This window comes from Silurus meridionalis, chromosome 27, assembly GCF_014805685.1.
Source record: "Silurus meridionalis isolate SWU-2019-XX chromosome 27, ASM1480568v1, whole genome shotgun sequence".
NCBI lineage: Eukaryota > Metazoa > Chordata > Actinopteri > Siluriformes > Siluridae > Silurus > Silurus meridionalis.
Genome location: NC_060910.1, coordinates 2,565,787 through 2,585,793, shown reverse-complemented (window position 1 = coordinate 2,585,793; position 20,007 = coordinate 2,565,787). Strand labels below are relative to the sequence as shown.

General features: G+C 36.7%; 1 protein-coding gene across 1 annotated transcript; it reads right to left on the bottom strand.

The window, feature by feature from the left end:
* Positions 1–9,903: 9,903 nt before the first annotated feature.
* On the bottom strand, positions 9,904–20,007 carry suds3 (SDS3 homolog, SIN3A corepressor complex component). The gene is made up of 12 exons (XM_046841104.1): positions 19,773–20,007; positions 18,823–18,892; positions 17,573–17,628; positions 16,290–16,361; positions 16,172–16,191; positions 15,912–16,068; positions 14,627–14,722; positions 14,227–14,288; positions 13,930–13,951; positions 13,728–13,833; positions 12,674–12,758; positions 9,904–10,601 (listed from the first exon to the last, which is right to left on the bottom strand). The coding sequence occupies exons 1-12, from the start codon at positions 19,882–19,884 to the stop codon at positions 10,503–10,505; spliced, it is 957 nt and encodes a 318-aa protein (XP_046697060.1). The 5' UTR covers positions 19,885–20,007; the 3' UTR covers positions 9,904–10,502.

Sequence of the window (20,007 nt, the reverse complement as noted above, 5' to 3'; positions counted from 1 at the left end):
TCTGGTGCAATAAAGATGCACTCTGCTCGGTTTTAGAGGGTGAACTGCATTTTTGCAGAGCATGTCTTAAAAATAAATGTATCAGATGTCTTTAACGCCTTTTTACGTGGATTGCTTTTTAACTTATTTTTTATCTATTTTAATTTTATATTATTTTTCTGCATTGACTTGAATTGAACCTTTTTACCGGTTGCATTTGTTTGTCCTGAACTTTGGTAATAAAGGTCTTTTTAAAATCAAATCTCTCTCTGTCTGTCTCTCTCTCTCTCTCTCTCTCTCTCTCTCTCTCTCTCTCTCTTTCTCTCTCTCTATCTATCTATCTATCTGTCCACCTGTCCATCTCTATCTATCTATCTATCTATCTATCTATCTATCTATCTATCTATCTATCTATCTATCTATCTGTCCACCTGTCCATCTCTCTCTCTCTCTCTCTCTCTCTCTCTCTCTCTCTCTCTCTCTCTATCTATCTATCTGTCCACCTGTCCATCTCTATCTATCTATCTATCTATCTATCTATCTATCTATCTCTCTCTCTCTCTCTCTCTCTCTCTCTATCTATCTATCTATCTGTCCACCTGTCCATCTCTATCTATCTATCTATCTATCTATCTATCTATCTATCTATCTATCTATCTATCTATCTATCTGTCCACCTGTCCATCTCTATCTATCTATCTATCTATCTATCTATCTATCTATCATCTATCTATCTATCTATCTATCTATCTGTCTATCTATCTGTCTATCTATCTGTCTGTCTGTCTGTCTGTCTGAACAGATAATAGTAAAAGGTAAGTACTAAAATAAAGTTTAAAATAAATAAAAAAACAATTTAAGAAAGTTTTATTAAAAAGACACATGAATAAATAATTGGATACATTTGTTTTTACAGTAATAAACAAACATACAAATAAAAGTAGAACAATGTTGTTTCTGTTGAATTGTTTCTGTCGTTTCTGTTGAAGGCCTGGAATCGTCTTCCTCGTTATAAACCTCGTAGCTCCAGTACAACAGAAAAGTTTGAAACACTGTAAAACTGAATGTCTCGGGTGATCGAACACATTTAGCGTGTGCATTGTGAACGGTTGCTTGTGTGAAACTGCTGCGTTGATACATTTCTTATTCCTGTCAGGTGCCTTCAACTCTGTCAGTTTATATTATCAACAAATTCTCAGTTCAGTGGCTTTAAGCACGAGTCATGTGTGCAGCGATATCACACACTCCTCCTTCTGAGATGTGTAAATGTCAAACTCACACTGCATCTAAACATCGTCATTTAATACACAGAGTCAAAAGACAAAATTATAAAGCAGACATGATCTATTAAATATTCACATTCCTCTGCCTACGTTCCTTCTTATTGAGGAATTAAACACTTTGTCATACCATTAAACACTGGGATGGGGTCATGAGAGAACAGGCTCACTGTAACAGTGCAGTTTATACATTTTTCACAACACATCAACTGTGGAAATAAAAGAAACAATGCAGAAGGAAAAATTTCAGAATTATTGGCACCCCGTCAACCAAAACCTTCTCATTCAGCATCTCATTCAACTTGTTCTCTTTTTAATCCATGAGTGTGTGTGTGTGTGTGTGTGTGTGTGTGTGTGTGTGTGTGTGTGTGTGGTTCTGTTAAAGTTCTTAATGATGGAGCGTTCGATGACGAGTGGTCTGAGGGAGGTACATGGTTAAACGTACGTGCCGTTGCCGTGGTAATGCTAATTGCGGATAATTTGTTGTCCAATGTTCATAATGTTGTGGAGAACCAAAAGTGGTGTATCCATGGCAGTGAAAATGAACGTCACACACTACCCTGTGTAGCTTTTGATTTAGAGCTCTGTGTGTGTGAGTCAAAGAGAGAAAGAAATGTGGACCTGTCATTTTCTTTTTACATTATTATTATTATTATTATTATTATTATTATTATTATTATTATTATTATTATTTCTATTATCATCATGTGCATCATTATTTACTTTAAATGTTTGTATGCTAAAGTGGGTGTGGCTTTTGAATTGAATTTGCATATGCATTTCTATAAAATGCTTTACATTAACTCATTAATGAATACAGATGGGTCTTTTTTTTTTTTTTTTTTTCATTTGTGTTAAAAGTAGAAAACTAAAGTTTTCTTAAAACACAGGAACAAAATTTCGTTTTTTTATCTGTTCAAAAAAAGAAAAAAAAAAAGCATGAAATTGCAAATTAAATGTACTTAGATTTTTAGGAAGATCACCAGATTCTCTCTTCCCTCCATCATTGGCATGACCTCCCTCTGCATCCGCAAATCCTGCAGCACTGTGACTGACCACACACACACACACACACACACACACACACACACTCTTCACCCTCCTGCCATGGGAAAAAGGTACCGAAGCACTCAGGTCCTCAAAGCCAGACTGTTTAACAATTTCATCCTTCAAGCCATTTGACTTCTCAGTACACACACACACACCACACACACACCACACACACACTCCACACACACACAAACATTCAAACAAACACCTCCACTGGAAACTTTTGCAAAAGAAACTGTTCCTAGCACTGAAGGTTAGAATATACTGTATTTATTATATATATATGCACTCACGCACATTTACTGTATCATCGGTGCTGTTCTAGAACCATGTAAATCACCTCAGAGTGTAATTCGCCCTAAACGTTGAAAGAACGTTGTTTTTTTGTCTAATTTCGATTGAATACGATGAATCATTGGTTTTGTGTAAACTGCAATATGACCTTATGTGTAAAACTTCAGGATTTTGTAGAGTAAATCTCACGTCAATATGTTTAATAACACACACACTTAAAAACACACTGCTGTGGTGGCCACTGATTAATCACGGATCTAAAGAAACCACACAAGCGATAAAAACGAGTCTGCTTTTTTTATCGCTCGGGTTCATCCTGTCACACACAATGCGCTTTGCTTTCACAACCTGTCCCGAGCAGAATACACACGTGGGGCAGAGTCTCGGTCCGAACCGTAAACGCAAATTCAATTTGTCCTCATAGTATAAATGTAATCAAACAGCAGGAGGGAAAAAGAGACCACCTTCGATCACGCTGAGACCCAGATAGCGACTGATAGCAACTGCTGCATGAGTGTGTTTTATTCAGTAATGTGCAGAGGTGAAAAGTGAGAAATTACATTCCCTGTAATTGAATAGGTTTTTGTGTATTTCTACTTTTTAAAGTATTTTTTTTTTACTTTTACTTAAGTATGATTAGTTTGAAATAGTGTACTTAACTACATTTTAAATTATATCATTGAATTGATATCATTATATCAAAATATATATTATAGTTGAGTAGTTTTTTTAGACCTGTAACTTGTACTCAAGTAAAAAAATTTCATTGAAGAAACCGTACTTTTACTTCCACCTGTGGTGATGTGCAAAATAATTTTTTGTCTAAAAATCAATTATAAAATGGTGCAGACAAAAATAGCCAGCATGTCACAGATAACCTTCAAAGTAAGACATTTTGAGAGAACAGTATTCAATCGAGTGGCTTTTATTGTCCTTCCAGCTGTAGATTGGGTGCAGTATACAGCTGAAAGAAGAAAAAGAAGATTCTTATTGTCACCAACGTCTGTGTGTAGTTTCTCATGTTCTCTACAAGTTTATCTCCAGGTTTCCTCCAACCTTCACCTTCCAAAACAAACTGTGGATCAGCGACTCAAAAATTGCTCTCTAGGTGTGAACTAGCAAGTCCAAAGTTTGTGTGTGCTCAGTAAGATGTAAAGATGTTGGAATTTTTTATCATAATTCATAAATCATGATTTCAAATCCCAGCACCACCAATCAGCTTCTGCTGGGCCTGTAATCAAGGCCTCCAACCTTCAAATGCTCATCTGTATGAATAATTGTAAGAACTCTGATGTCTAAATGCCATAAATGTAATGTGTGTGAGGTGCATATTCCATCCATATTTCACAAAATCCTGATCAGAATATAGATGCATACATGAAACATTCACACAAGAAGAATCTGAATCTGATTACTTTTCTCCAAAGTAACGATGGTCTGGAGACAAATCAGAAATGACAATGATCATTTAATGAAGAGGGAAAACACAACAGGCCAATTTTGCAGGCGCACATTAGGTGGACCTCCTGCCTGAAGATGGCCTGCTTGGAGAATCTCCCACCGGTGCAGTCGTTTACACCGACGCTAACTTTAATGTGGCAACAATACACATGCGGTTTGTTAAAACAATTTGCTACGCGTGATATTCTTACCCATGGAAACTCAGTTCAGAAAGTTAAAACGCTTCACTCGTATTCTACTCATTAGTGGAACAGACAAATCATCATTCTATAAACTTTCTTGATTTGCTGTACATTAGATCTGAACGTGCTTCAGCACCATATACAACATCCCATTCCACATGTAGTGCCCATATGCTGTTTAATGAGCTCCACTCTTGGGAGGTGTGGTGACACTTGTGCTAATTAAGCTACAGGGGTGTTAGTAAAGTCAGGTACTGGGGTGCAGTCAGCGTTCACGTTCATCCTGTTGAATAGGGTTGAGATCAGAGCTCTATAGAAGGAGATCTTCCACATCTTCCAACCCATTTAAAGCAGAACTTCATGGAACTGGCTTTGTGCACAGGGGGTCGTCATGCTGGAACAGGTTTGGGGTCGACTAGTGAACGGGAAACTTTAAGATGTCCTGTACATTTGTGTGCCTCCAACTTGGTGCTAAAGTATACATTGTACATGTTATAAACATTATATAAAGTTGTTGTTTTTTTTGCTTTTTACTGATTTTCATGTAAAATTCAGTTTAGTTTAATGGGTCATTGTGACATTTTAAGTGAGATTTCTTTGTTTGTTGGTTTGTTTGTTTTAGAATCAGTTTTTATTTTTATTTTTTTTTATCATTATTATTATTATTATGTTCTTTTGTATTAGTGTCCAGTTAACCTTCTTTTGGAATCTATGAGTCTAAGTTTAAGAAAGTAATGAAAATGATTAGTGGAATGTTGAGAATGATTAGATATGATTAGACATTTAAAACACATAAAATATTGCAGAGGTTGTTTAAAGTAACTTAACAATAAAATCACTTTGTGGGAGAGAAACAAAAATAACAACAATAGTAAATAAAATGCTAATTAATTGTTTGCCTTTAAACAAACAAACAAACAAACAAACAACAACAAAAAAACACAGAAAAAATAAGTTTTATAATTTAGTTTTAGATTTCTTTTTTCTCTTATGTGTTACAATTTCAGTAGACTGAATACATTATTTTACACACACACACGTGCGATTGTGTGTAACTGCACACTACCTGCTTACTTCTACTTCCTATTATTATTAGTAATTAGTAGTAGCAGTAGTATAATAATGTTATGCATGAAATATTAATCTATATATGATAAGGACTAGTCCTAATGCCCTGTGTGTGTGTGTGTGTGTGTGTGTGTGTGTGTGTGTGTGTGTGTGTGTGTGTGTGTGTGTGTGTGTGTGTGTGTGTGTGTGTAGGAAGAAGAAACGTGAGTGCACAGGACTGATAAAGCAGCAAGGAAATAGAAACAGGTCTGGACATTGTGCTATCAGGAATAACCAAGTTTCATTCAATGTTTATTCTTCATATTAAAAAGATGAAAATGTATAAAAGGTTTGGAAGGTTGGAGATTTATTCAGGAATTCTGAACCAACATGGCAACCGTTCCATATTTGAACACCATGGAATTGCATCTAGATTGTGGCTCATTGGAACTGACTTCACCGTACAACAAGATGATGATCCGAAGCTTACGTCCGAGTTCTGTAAGTGGTATTTAAAGGGCAAACAGACGTCTGGAATGATATCTATAATGCAATGATCTGCCCAGTCACCGCACCTCACAGCAAATCCTATTAAACTGGAAAGTAAACCTTCTTAGGTTTCTCACATATAAACAAAAGCAAACGAAAAACCATAAGGAAAGTGAAAAGCATAAAGATCAGTTGCTTCCTAAAGTTTTAGGATTTTTTACACATATAGATTTATGTAGTCTAATAAGATTATATCCTGTAATTTTCTTTTGAAATAGTCTCATAATGAGACAGTACATGAAATATTAGTTAGAGGACGTTTGCTTTCCCGGGTGCATAGCTTTTACATTAGTTTGGACTTTGATCATACAGCTTCAGATTTATGTTCATCTCCTGCAACATTACATCTCTGTAGCAGCAGTGTAGTGTATCTCCACAACACGCGTATGCTGTCCGAGGCCAGGAAGAGACGATGATAAAGTTCTTCTCGGAAAACAAATATGTGGTTGAAGATCTGCACCTGAAATCAGGAGCATTCCAGGGTCATTTGGGCTTATTTATTAAAAACATTTATCAGATTGCTGTAATGTACTCAGTAGAGCAGGCCCAAGTTTCACCCTCAGGCCGTCTCCAGCTGCTTGAATTACACAACACGTCTCACTGATTAGCTTCTGGATTGATCATGTTGATTGGTCCTCTAGGAGCGATGGATGAAACGAGGGGAAAAGGGGGGCAAATAGACCTAATATTTCACACACCCATTTTCTCTCATGTCTGTCATTAAGTACAAAAGTCTTCATCTCACTTGTGTATCTTGTTCCCAATAAAAAACAGGTTCATTTCCACTGCAGCTATAAAAAGACAAGAAAGAAGCAATCGATCCATGTGATACGTGAGAAAGCACTTTTTGACACGGCCGGTGACTGAAAACGTTTCACCACGCATCTGCTAAAAGCCTGTGTGAAACGGTTCTCAATTCAAAAGGACAAGCTGCAAAAACACACACCGCCAATCTCTCCTGTGAACCGTAGTCGCTAACTCTTAGCGCAGAGGTTCAACATGATCAGTGTGATACCTGAAATGTTTCAGCAGGACTAAAAGTGCACAGAATAATCACTTTTTTCTTACATGAGGTACAATGTTATGATTGTTCACATTTAGCCATCTTGGATCTCAGAACACTAAAAAGTTATTTCATGAATTTCTTTTATAATTAAAAAGTCATTAGATTAATAATATGGTTCTTGGCTTGAAACCCTTTCTAATGGAGAACTTTATGAAGTTTTCCTATAGGGATGACTGAAAAATGGTTCTGGATGATGAATGGAAATGGGGTGGAAAACCAAATTTTGGATAGTTCCAGCTCCAGATTAGTAACCATTCTGTATTGTACTGCACTGTGAAGCGGGAAAACAAGCCGTGTAATAAAATGTTCCATAAAAAGGAAAACCCGGATTGATTTTTCTCAGAGAAAGGGTCCTAAGTCAGGAAGAAAACATTAATAAACCCAGAGAACCAGTACCCATGGTGCCGTGACCCGGTACTGAGCTGTAGAAGAGTTGCTACCAGGTCACAGAATATTCTGGGGGGAAATGTCTACAGATTTGTAGACATACATAATATTTAGAATTTCAGAAAGCATCGATTCAACCAAGTCATGGTGAGTAGGGATGGAAAGATTTACCGAATCTCATCAACGCATCGGCATAAAAGTTAACGATGTGGTGCATCCGTTTAAAAAGTCTGCATCAAATTTGCATCGTTTTTTTAAACATATTTCCGTCTGTAAAAAAAATTATTTCAATAAAATTATTAGTAAATGCGCTTTACTTTTATTATTTAGAAGGTGACCAATAATTTGTGATCGATTTCTCTTCGCTAAACTGTGTCTCAAGCGCGTTCTCTCAGCACCACTTCTGCTACGTGAATATGACGCATCACAACACTACCGAAGGCCGAGACGTGTCCGGAGAGTCACGTACAATACAGATTAACATGGCAGAGGTAGAGCTGTAACTTCCTGGAGGCAGAACAGGAAAATTGGGAATCTGCAATGGATTTGTCTTTGTTGTTTTCTCATGATCAGTACTTTATCTGTTCCGTGTATTCATCATAAGAGCATGTTCTAGACACGTGATAACAAGAAAAACTTTGCTCAAGATCATGAGAAAACAAAAAAAGAAAAAAAGATCATTATGCATGGTCTATTAGGACTTGCAGATCTTCCAAATCGATTATATTGATTTATATACAGATGAACTCAAATCAAAATGAAAAACCAAGTCTGGTTTTTGTCGATATGAGCGATGTTGCTACGCTAGAGAAACGGTTCTACAATGGTTCATTGGGTAATTAAATTGGATACTTTTTAACCTTCTTAAAAGAAACCTCTCAAAGATGGTTTAGAGTGCACATGGGTTTTAGAGGTCCAAAGTCATTAACCACTTGAAGAACACTCGAGGAACCCGCTCGTACCACCCGTACTCGTCATTAGTTAATGAGCTCTATGTTTCTTTTATAAAACGTTTTTCACTGCAGCTTTTTTCCCCCCCCAGCATGCTTTTAAAACATGGCTGGAAGTTGAAGCTTGATGGACCCCTCCAGCGACTGTTATCTTCACGGTCACCGCAGGTCGCCGGTTAGCGCCGAGACGAACGATCTGAGTGCTGCAGAACAACAATAATTGCCTTCCCTGACGATTTTGTGTCATTATTGCTGCTGGAGTCGTCACCTGAAAGCCGCACAAAAGCGGGAAGAAAAAGGATCGGCGCTGTGCGGGAAGAGCGCTTCAAGGACAACGCTTTTAGAACGTCGCTATACAGACCACAGAGCACAAAGTGAGGTCACTTTAAGCGCCGCAGTCGGCGTGTTGAGGAGCGAGACACGCCTACGCACTCCTTCTGAGTCACGCCATCTTTGTTTCAAATCCACTGGAACCTGAAACTCAGTTGACAATTGAAGTCCAGTGTGTTCTATTAAAACTCACAGTCAACCATTTTCTTTTCATATCACATTTATAATTCTATGATTATATCCATCTAACAAAAATAGATGATTTGATTTGAGAAAAAATAAAATGTTGATCTAAAATACTCCATGTCAATTATTACATGTAATGATGTGGTTTAGGACACAGCCATTCCTCCTTCATCCATTAGCACAAGAATCTCAGGTAACTGGAATTGTTGATCAGCATTGGTTCCTATCACCCAATAACTGATCAGTGTTGGTTTTTAACATGAAATCACTGATCAGCATTGGTTCTTGACGTCCAATCACTGATCAGAATTGGTTCCCAATGTCCAATTACTAATCAGCATTGGTTCTTAACGTCCAATAACTGATCAGATTTGTTTTCCAAAGACCAATCACTGGAATCAACTTCCAATCACTGATCAGCATTGTTTCCTATTATCCAATCACTGATCAGCATTGGTTCTTAATGTCGAATCACTTATCAGAATTGGTTCCCAACATCCAATCACTGATCAGGATCGGTTCTTAACGTCCAATCACTGATCAGAATTGTTTCTTAACATCCAATCACTGATTAGCATTGTTTCCCATCATCCAATCACTGATCAGCATTGGTTCTTAACATCCAATCACTGGTCAGAATTAGTTCCCAACGTCAATCACTGATCAGCATTGGTTCTTAACTTCCAATCAATGATCAGCATTGTTTCCTATCATCCAATCAATTATCAGAATTGGTTCCCAACGTCCAATCACTGATCAGGATCGGTTCTTAACGTCCAATCACTGATCAGAATTGGTTCTTAACATCCAATCACTGATCAGCATTGTTTCCCATCATCCAATCACTGATCAGCATTGTTTCCCATCATCCAATCACTGATCAGCATTGGTTCTTAATGTCCAATCACTGGTCAGAATTGGTTCCCAACGTCCAATCACTGATCAGCATTGTTTCCTATCATCCAATCACTGATCAGCATTGGTTCCTAACGTCCAATCACTGACCGTACCCTGATCAGCATTGAAATAATAGTGGAATAATGGGAGAATGCCATCGATGATTTTCTATGCGCTGCCTCCCACAGACCAAAACACATGTTTATAAAAAGGTTTGAATTTGTTTTGTACATTGAGAACACTGCTACTCAAAAAATCTTTATTTAAAAAGGAGATGTATTTAAACAATCGCCTGACAAAAGCATAAAGAAATAGTAATATTTACAAAAACAAAACTGGGCAAATGTGGTATTTGTGTAATTTGATATTTTTTTACCTTAAACCTATTCTTAAAGATTAAAATGTGTAAAAATAATTCGGTTCTACTCTTATTCTCTATAGTCATCTGTCAATCAAAATCAATGGATCTGGGATACTGGGGGAAGATGCGTTCTGACACTTACTGGTTTACCAAAAAAAAAAAAAAAAAAAAAGACAAAAACTGTACAAGAGAAATTGATAAAACAGTGAGGCGTTTTTCCCTCGTCGTCGTCTGCTCCTCGCTGAACGATCGCACCGGCAGGAGAAACGTGTCCGTACGGAAACATGATTGTGAATGGAGAATAAAGCGTCGAGGAATTTCTTTGACAGTCCTGAGGCTTTCAAGCGCTGAGCAGGCGGAGAGGATTGAAAGAGCGACGGCAGAGCGCTGGAGTTTTTATTTCTCTGCAGCACGTCCGTGAGAGATGGAGAGACAAGTGCGATGACGGGAAGAGTGATGGAGGACGAGGAAGGGAAAGAGTCTCTACACTGCTGAACGGCGTCTGATGATGAAGGCACCACGCTGGAGCTGACCTAAATAAATCCTCATCTTCGTACTGTCGCTGGTCTTCCTCACCCAGATCTGCAGGCAGAGACCAGGTTAAATGTGTTAATATCATAATCATCATGTGAAGATAAAGATTATTTTTTTTTTGCCATTTCAGCATATGTATTGAGACTTCTAACTTCTCCAGCCATTTGTGGTTCTTTCCCCAAACTCACAAGAAGACTCAGATGAATGTGAACTCTGACTGCACCCCAGGCCTCCTCACCTTCTCACATCACTACCTGACTTTACTAACACCCTTGTGGCTGGATGAATCTCCACAAAATCTCCACAATCTAGTGGAAGAGGAGTTTTTTATAACAGGAAATCGGGACTAAATGTTGAATGAGATGTTTAAAAAGCACAAAGGATCTTATGGTCAGGGTGTCCGCAAACCTTTGTCTATATAATGTACACTTAGTGTTGTGGAAAGTGTTATCATAGTAAACATTGTAAATAACATGATACATTTTCGCTTCATTGCCTAAAGCATAAAAAATAAACTCTGGATGAAATGGATATATTAAGCATAAAGAGTATATAATGACCATGGTTTATTTATTTACATTAATCAAACAAGTGTTATGTAAAATTTTGGATGCTTCACACATCAACACCACCCTTGTTATTTAAGAAGGAAAAAAAAAGGTATAATCGTCAATATTGGGTTTTTTTGTTTTTTATTACGATTATGGAAGGAGTCTCTACGGACAGTTAAATGTCCGAACATCTTCAGGACGGAGTTTTCATAAACATTAACATTTTGACTTTTAAATAAGAGTAAACAACAGTGTTTATAATAGATAACTATATATTAAAGGTCGACTGATTCATCGGTTTTGCCTGTTAGTCGGCACTGATAATTCATTTCTGGTTATCCGATTAAATCCATACACAGTACAACAGCGGCCTCCAGAGGCGAATCAATGACACCACATGCTGTTTTTTTCCCATTTTTTATTCATTTTGAATGTGTGTATGAATGTATTTTTTTTTTAATTTGTTACTCCTTGTTTTAGTTTTGATGTGATGTTTTTTTTATTAATTAATTTATTTCGCTTGTTTAATTTGATTTAAAATGATCTTCAAAATCAAAAGTTCAAAACTGCCCATTCAAAAGGATGTACTTGCTTTTTAATGCTATTATACTGTATTATTCTTATATCCATGGCATAAAATGGCCTTAAAATGACAATAATACGGTTTATGTCTATTATTCCTTGAACAATACATCGTGGACATTAATAGATATAGTCTTAATAAATATAGTCCACAAAATATAAATATTATGAAATCTGGGGTCGCTGCCTATTAATCTGTGTGTGATTATAGAGCACCAGGTCTCTAAAGGAATCATCACTAAATACATAAAGTGCTTTCACGTATTTATTTGCAGTTAAATGTTGCAAAAGTGCAATTCTTCAAAGGTGCAACAATCGACTTTTTTTAATCCTTTAAAAAAAAAAAATCAAAGATGCAATAACATTTTTTTTTTTAATTTTTCTTAAAAAATGTTTTAAAGGTGCAACAGTTGATTCTTTTTTAAATCCTCGAAATATTTCAAAGTGTGATTTATTTTATTAATTTTTTTAAAAAGGTGCAATTAAAAAAACAAATTTTTATATTTTTCGAAAGTGTTTTGAAGGTGCAAGACGATTTTTTTTTTTTTTTTAATGTTTCAAATATCCAATAGTGATTTTAATTTAATTTTTGTAATTCTTTAAAAAACTTCAAAGGGGCGACACATATTTTTTACTGTACATAAATCCTGGGAGTTACTTAATGTGATAAATATCTGGTGGATTTTATAAATTCTACACACAATCTATGAAGGTTTTCTCCCTTTTTTCTCTCATTGTTATGTTTTTTAATAAGTATAAATTTCACGCTAACTCCGATCCAGAAACCGGATGATGAAAGACTCCTAAGAGATTGTGATTACATGATTCTCCGTGTGCTGCTGTAGATCAGACCCGGGTGATTCGATGAAGATTAGTTAAAGCGATCGGACTGCGCACCTTTTCGACCCGATTGTGTGTGGAAATCGTTAGGTGGAAGAGCTGCTGTTACTTTTCACACAAAGCAGAGCAGGAAAGCAAAACACAAACCTCGCTGGTGCCTACAGAACTGATGACGCAGCTGATCTTGGTGTTGTCCTTCGACTCCAGATAAATGGCCTGACTCTTGTGGTACCTGTGGACCAAAACACACATAAATAAATAACAATAGAAAAACATTTGTTTTATTGTTTTATTCAAACCACACAGCAGACCACGTTTTTAGATTACAAAAATAAACCTCCTCCAATCAGAATCTTCAAGCAACCAGCATCATTTTAAACCCGTTCGATTCCCCTACAGACCTGCGCCATTAGTCTCAGTGCTGTTAATAAATAACTATAACTCAGAGCTGAACCCCAACCTTTTTTTCTTTCTTTTTTTTTTAAAGCGAGTGACGCGCTGGTGCTTATAAGCTTTTGGGTCATGCCATTAAACTCTAATTAAAAAGTTGACCATTCGGGTCATACGTTATCTCTGGTAATAATTCTATCCTGGTGCGACAGGAAGAAAAGTCGCAAAATAATAGTGAATAAAAAAATGAATTAATAAAAAAAAAAAAAGATAAATAAAAAACGATATTTGCTGCATAATTACAATCGACGAATGAAAAAATAAATCAAATGTTTTCATTAATTTAGCATCATTTGACTTCTATTTTTCCTTATATTTGTTTTCAGTATTTTTAAAGACGTATGATCCAACATTGTAAAAGCTATATATTTAATTATTTCTTTTAACCTTTTATCATTTATATATATATATATATATATATATATATATATATATATATATATATATATATATATATATATATATATATATACACACACTATAATTTTATTATATTATCAGTAATACATCACACTCATGATTAAATATATGTGAGGTTTCTGAAGAGAGCTACCGCCACCTCGTGGTTAGTTCGAGAAGCTCAGCACACAAGTAAAGGTGCAATGATGGTTTAATGATCTCAAATATTTTCTTGTTCTTTGGTTTAAAACAGTTGTGTGATGTGTTAATGATGTTGGATTTAATGGATATAATTATGTGTGATTTGGTAGCTAAAAAATATTAAAACTTTAAAACCAGCCTTAACTCGTACCATCTTTTATCATAGTAGAGTTTTCCGTCTTCTATTCGAGCTTCGTAGCGCTGCGTGGGGCTTTCCATGGGCGTGGTTGGGAGGTGTTCAGGAGAGGAAGGGGAGGCTAAACATTTAAAAATTAAGCAAATAATTAGCACAAAAAAAAATATACATATATAATAAATATACATATATAATAATATAAAAGAATCAAATATACCTGGTCTTTTTGGTGATTTGAGCTGTAGGAAGAAGCAATAATTTGTAAATAATAATAATAATAATAATAATAATAATGAATGAGTCTTGGTGACTAAGATTTAAATAAAAGAAAATATTATTCATTAATTAATTATTAATTAAGGCACATCTTAAAGCAATCAACAATTATTGCACAAGCATCAATAAATTATTCTGTGAAATCCTTTTTTTGGTAAAAAAAATTGTATATCGTAATTATTAATCAAAATGTTTGTCACCAGATCCTGAGAATAACACATTTTGTGTCTTTCGTCACCTTGTTTAATGTCCTCAGGTCCTCCATTATTTGCTCTTCTGTAAGCAAGTAGTTTAGCTGAGGTGGGTGGAGTTAACGATCACACGTGATGGAGGGAGGAAAAAATATATATATATATATATATATATATATATATATATATATATATATATATATAAAAAAAATATTATATATGTATATATACACATACATACACATTTGGCCATATAGCACATCATCTAACTAGACAAGTATTCATGAAGAAATGTGTATGAGTGAGTGAGTGCAATGGAAGTCGTGAGAAGTTCCAGGGTGCGTTGCAGCAGTGTGAATGTGTGTAACAGTGTGATAGAACCATGAGATCTTGTAATAATTCATATTTGAAACAGCACATTTTCATTCTGGTGGCCATAAAGGATATCAGGAGCAGGTTTTCTGCGTTTGTCTGGAATGGGGACGGGATCGTTAGGTCGCCTTCTCAGCTTACGAGTCATGATGGGCTTCACCTCCATGGAATCTGATGAGAAATAAAAATAAATAAAAAAACAACTTTACTTGTAATTTATTACACTTACATTTTGCACTTTATATTGTCTCCGATATTTAAGATATAATGACCAGACATAACTAAGCCTGTTTACGAAACTGTCACTGCAGGACATTAACTACATTTAAACGACATGCTAGCTTTGAGAAAAGCAAGAACATCTTATTCCACATTTAGTCCCAATTAGCTGAAATTAGAGGTCGACCCATTTATCGGTTTTGCAGATTAATTGGCACCGATAGTTAACTGCTGGAACTATCGGTACCGTACCATAAAGATAGTTTTTCCAAATTACGCTATACAGTACGAGAGCAGCCTCTATAGGCGAATCACTGACACTGCATGCTGTTTCTTTGTCTTTTGTTTGTTCATTTTGGATGTTACTGTTTTTATTTATTTGGAGTGTTACTCCGAACTGTTTCGGTTTGAATGCATGTATTTTATTTTACTCCATATTCATTCATCTAAATAATATATTCATATTTATTTTTTAAGCACATTTTTATGATTCAGTACTGTTATTTTTTGTAATAAATAAAAGTTCAGTTTTCTTTTGTTTATCCAGTATCCATTTTAAAAACTAGTAGTTTATTAATCGGTTATTGGCAAGAACGATCCAAACCGAGCTATCGGTATCGGTAAAATCCACTATCGATCGACCTATATAATTACCCTGCTTTTCTGGGAAGATGTTTCACTAGATTTTGGAGAGTGCTTATGTAGATTTGTGCTTTTAAGCCACAACGAGGAGACCTGGGGTGCAGTCAGCATTTCTATTTATCCCAAAAGTGTCCAATAGGGGAGTTGGAGCTCTATAGCAGGAGATCTTCCACTCCAACCCATGTGAAGCAGATCTTCATAGATCTGGCTTTGTGTACAGGGGTATTTTCATGCTGGAACAGGTTTGGGGTCTCCTAGTTTAAGTGAAGGGGAATTTTCAATCAACAGCATCAATTGTGTGTCTCTGACTTAGTCCATATAGTGTAACTATAAGCTGAAAAAATTAAACTGCAACAGGACATGCAGTTTAATGCATCGCACCACCATGTTCCAGCACAACACAACGCCTGCCATTTTTATTGAGCCGTACAAATGTTTCTTTTTGTGTGATATCTAACTTTAAAATCATGAATATTTTAACCTCGACTCTTTCTCTCACCTCCGGTCAGCTCCATGGTTAACTTCTCATTTTCGATCATCTTCTTCTTCTCCTCCAGCTCTGCGATTAGATTCTCCTTCAGCTCCACTTTCTTGTCGTCGAACTCCTTCACCGCCGCTTTCTTCTCTTTGATGTAGTTTCTCTCCACCTGCTCCGTCTGATCCACCGATTCATGTAAAAGTGATGTATTTCATTACATATCACTGGTTTTACACGCTGTTTTATAGTGCAATCGTGGACGTGAAATGTTTAGAACCTACCTCAAGTTGAAGGAAGAGATCTGTAAAAAACAGAACAAAATTATGGAACATTTATTTCATATTGGGCCTCAAATATAAAGCTCATAAATCATCTCTGGCTGCTTTCTGACGTTTTTACCTGCGTTACGAAGTCTTTCTTTATACTGCTGATCAAGTTTCTTCATTCTCTTCTGATACTCCTGCAGGGTGCCTAAAACACACGCACACGTGCGCACACACACAGTTAAACAGTAAAAACACTTAACATTCAAAAAGCTCATTTAAATATTATAGATTTATTTGCCATCACATGTATTACAGAAAGCTGAATCAATAAATGCTGATTTGTTTAGCGAGTAAAACTGTAAGCCCGTAAGTTCCATTAGCCGACGTTTCACCATAAACCCTTACTGTTAGAGGTAAACATCTGGAACTGTACTGTTATAGGTGAACATCTGGAACTGTACTGTTATAGGTGAACAGCTATAAGTGTACTGTTATAGATGAACACCTGGAACTGTACCGTTATAGGTGAACATCTGGAACTGTACCGATATAGGTGAACATCTGGAACTGTACCGTTATAGGTGAACATCTGTAAATGTACCGTTATAGGTGAACATCTGTAACTGTACCGTTATAGGTGAACATCTGTAACTGTACCGTTATAGGTGAACAGCTGGAACTGTACCGTTATAGGTGAACAGCTGGAACTGTACCGTTATAGATGAACAGCTGGAACTGTACTGTTTTTTGTGAACACATGGATGCCGTGTGGCTGCTGAACTGTATGGGAGTTCACTGCAGGTAAACATCTGAACATTTGAAACTGCACTGCTATAGGTGAACATTTGAACATCTGGACTGCACTGTTATAGGTGAACATTTGGGACTAACTACACAGTTATAGGCAAACATCTAAACATCTGGTACTGACTACATTGTTAATGGTGAATATCTGAACACTTGGTACTGAATACATGGGTATAAGGCAAACATCTGAACATTTGGTATTGACAACACTGTTATAGGTAAACATCTACACATCTGGGCCTGAATACAATTTAATTGGCAAACAACTGAACATCTGGTAATGAATACATTATTTTAGGCAAACAGATGATCCACTGTTATCAGTGAACATCTAAACATCTGGAAATACACTGCTATAGATGAACATCTATAGTAGTCTACAACTGTCTACAAACATCTGCAACTGTACTGTTATAGGTGAACAACTGGAACTGTACTGTTATAGGTGAACAGCTGGCACATCTGCACAATTACAGAAAAAGAGTCAGGTCTAATCTGTTAGTGTTCCTCAGTCCTCTCTATGGGGAGGATGAATACAGGTTTTCAGTAGGGTTCTTGGTAGAACATTCTGGTAGAATGGTAGAAGTTCTGCATGTTTTAGCAAGTCACCTTCTTGCAGTTGTTGCAGCTGCCTTTTCAGCGATGCCAGTTTGTCCTGGTACATCCTGCAAAACAGAATAAAGATAAAAGATTAGTTTAAAGCTTTCTGGATTGCAGTAGAGATGAACGAGTATGTAAATAATACATCTGAGGTGAAGCTGAGATTTATAGCTGAGGGTGAGGATGGGTTTCAGCAGACAGACTGAGTATTAAGGGTCAAGCAGTTTAACAATGTTGAAAATGCACATACTTGTTATCAGCATGATCAACATGTGAACGATTTAGAAAAGTGCTCAAGGTGTCCAGGGAAATCACACACTGCATTTAAACTCGATGATGACGCTGAACACCAGGCCCTCTGAGGGTTCATTCATTTATGTCCATTTAAGTGTATTTTGTTACTAGTTAATCCAGCATTCACACCTGGACATCCAGCCAATCACAATCCAGCATTCACACATTGAACTTCCAGCCAATCACAATCCAGCATTCACACCTGGACTTCCAGCCAATCACAATCCAGCATTCACACCTGGACTTCCAGCCAATCACAATCCAGCATTCACACCTGGACTTCCAGTCAATCACAATCCAGCATTCACACCTGGACTTCCAGCCAATCACAATCCAGCATTAACACCTGGACTTCCAGCCAATCACAATCCAGCATTAACACCTGGACTTCCAGCCAATCACAATCCAGCATTAACACCTGGACTTCCAGCCAATCACAATCCAGCATTCACACCTGGACTTCCAGCCAATCACAATCCAGCATTCACACCTGAACTTCCAGTCAATCACAATCCAGCATTCGCACCTGAACTTCCAGCCAATCACAATCCAGCATTCACACCTGGACTTCCAGCCAATCACAATCCAGCATTCACACCTGAACTTCCAGTCAATCACAATCCAGCATTCACACCTGAACTTCCAGCCAATCACAATCCAAAGTTTACACCTGGACTTCCAGCCAATCACAATCCAGCATTCACACCTGGACTTCCAGCCAATCACAATCCAGCATTCACACCTGGACTTCCAGCCAATCACAATCCAGCATTAACACCTGAACCTCCAGCCAATCACATTCCAATGTTTACACCTGAATTGACATCCAATCACAGTCCAGCATTCACCCATTAATTTACAATCACAATCCAATGTTTATATTTGAATTTCCAGTCAATCACAATCCAGCACAATCCAGGGTATAAAGATCAACATCATGACATATAGTGAGGTTCTCTACTCACTGCTCTTTAAGTTCCACATAGTCGTCCCCGTCGTGTTTGGCCAGGTCTGTCTCACTGGCGTCTTCAGTGTCTAAAAGAACACAATTGTCAACAAATCAATGGAATTTGCACCAGGATCTGCCAGACATCGTTTAATCTTCTCCACCCCCCAACCCACACACCGTCTGCTTCCTGTTTGCTTTAATCTGACGAGATCAAGATTTGCGATAATATCGGATACCGCGATACTACACTCCCCAAAGTATCGCGGTTACATTCACTACTGTGATATCGTCCAGCCAAAAACACCGCTGTAACTCAACTCAAACGAAACCCCTGCGTTTAGAAACATGTACTAATATATACTTAACATGTTCACCCTGTTATAATGATGGATTTTTTTAACAAGATATAAATCATATTAATAAACAATCCAGCTAACTAGCATACTAGCACACAAATAAATACCAGGCTGCTAATCATGCTAACGTCATGATCTCAAAGAAAAAGCACATAAAATAACAATATCTGGCATATAATCAGATTTATTTATATTTACTTGATGTTAACTATGATTTCTTAACCACAAATTGTCAAAAACACTCGCTAGCACGAGCTAATAAGCTAAAACTATCGTTTTAAATACAAATCGCTATTTTTTTCTTAAATTAACGTTTATTGAATTTAACCGAGCACCTTTTACTATGTACTGAATACCCATTTTTGTAATTAGATGTAAACAAAATATTAAAAACAAATCGTAGAAAAAATATTCTGTTCCTTTTTTTTCTAGCAAGCTAATGCTAAATCTGAGGTAAATGTTGCTATGAGACTGTTACTATGGTAGCGGCTCCCTGAGTGTGAATCTAAAGGATTTCCGCATTTCCGTTCATACGCAACTCATTTATTAATCCGAATAAATGTGGTTTTTTATTCCGTTTATAATCGAGCTGAAGCTAACGGCTGCTAACCTTCTTCCGAGTCTCTGCCTCTGAAACTTCGGTCATCGTCCTCGTCCACGCTGTCCAGCTCCTCTTCATCATTATAATAATCCACCATTGGTGACAGTAAAGTCGACGCCATTCGCTATTTCTAAAACATGTGTGTAAACATTCAGTAAAAGATGATTAGCGAGACTGCACTTTTTTCCTCTTCTTGTTGTTGTGTCTCATTCAAAACAGCACGTTTGCCTTGTTTTTTTTTTTC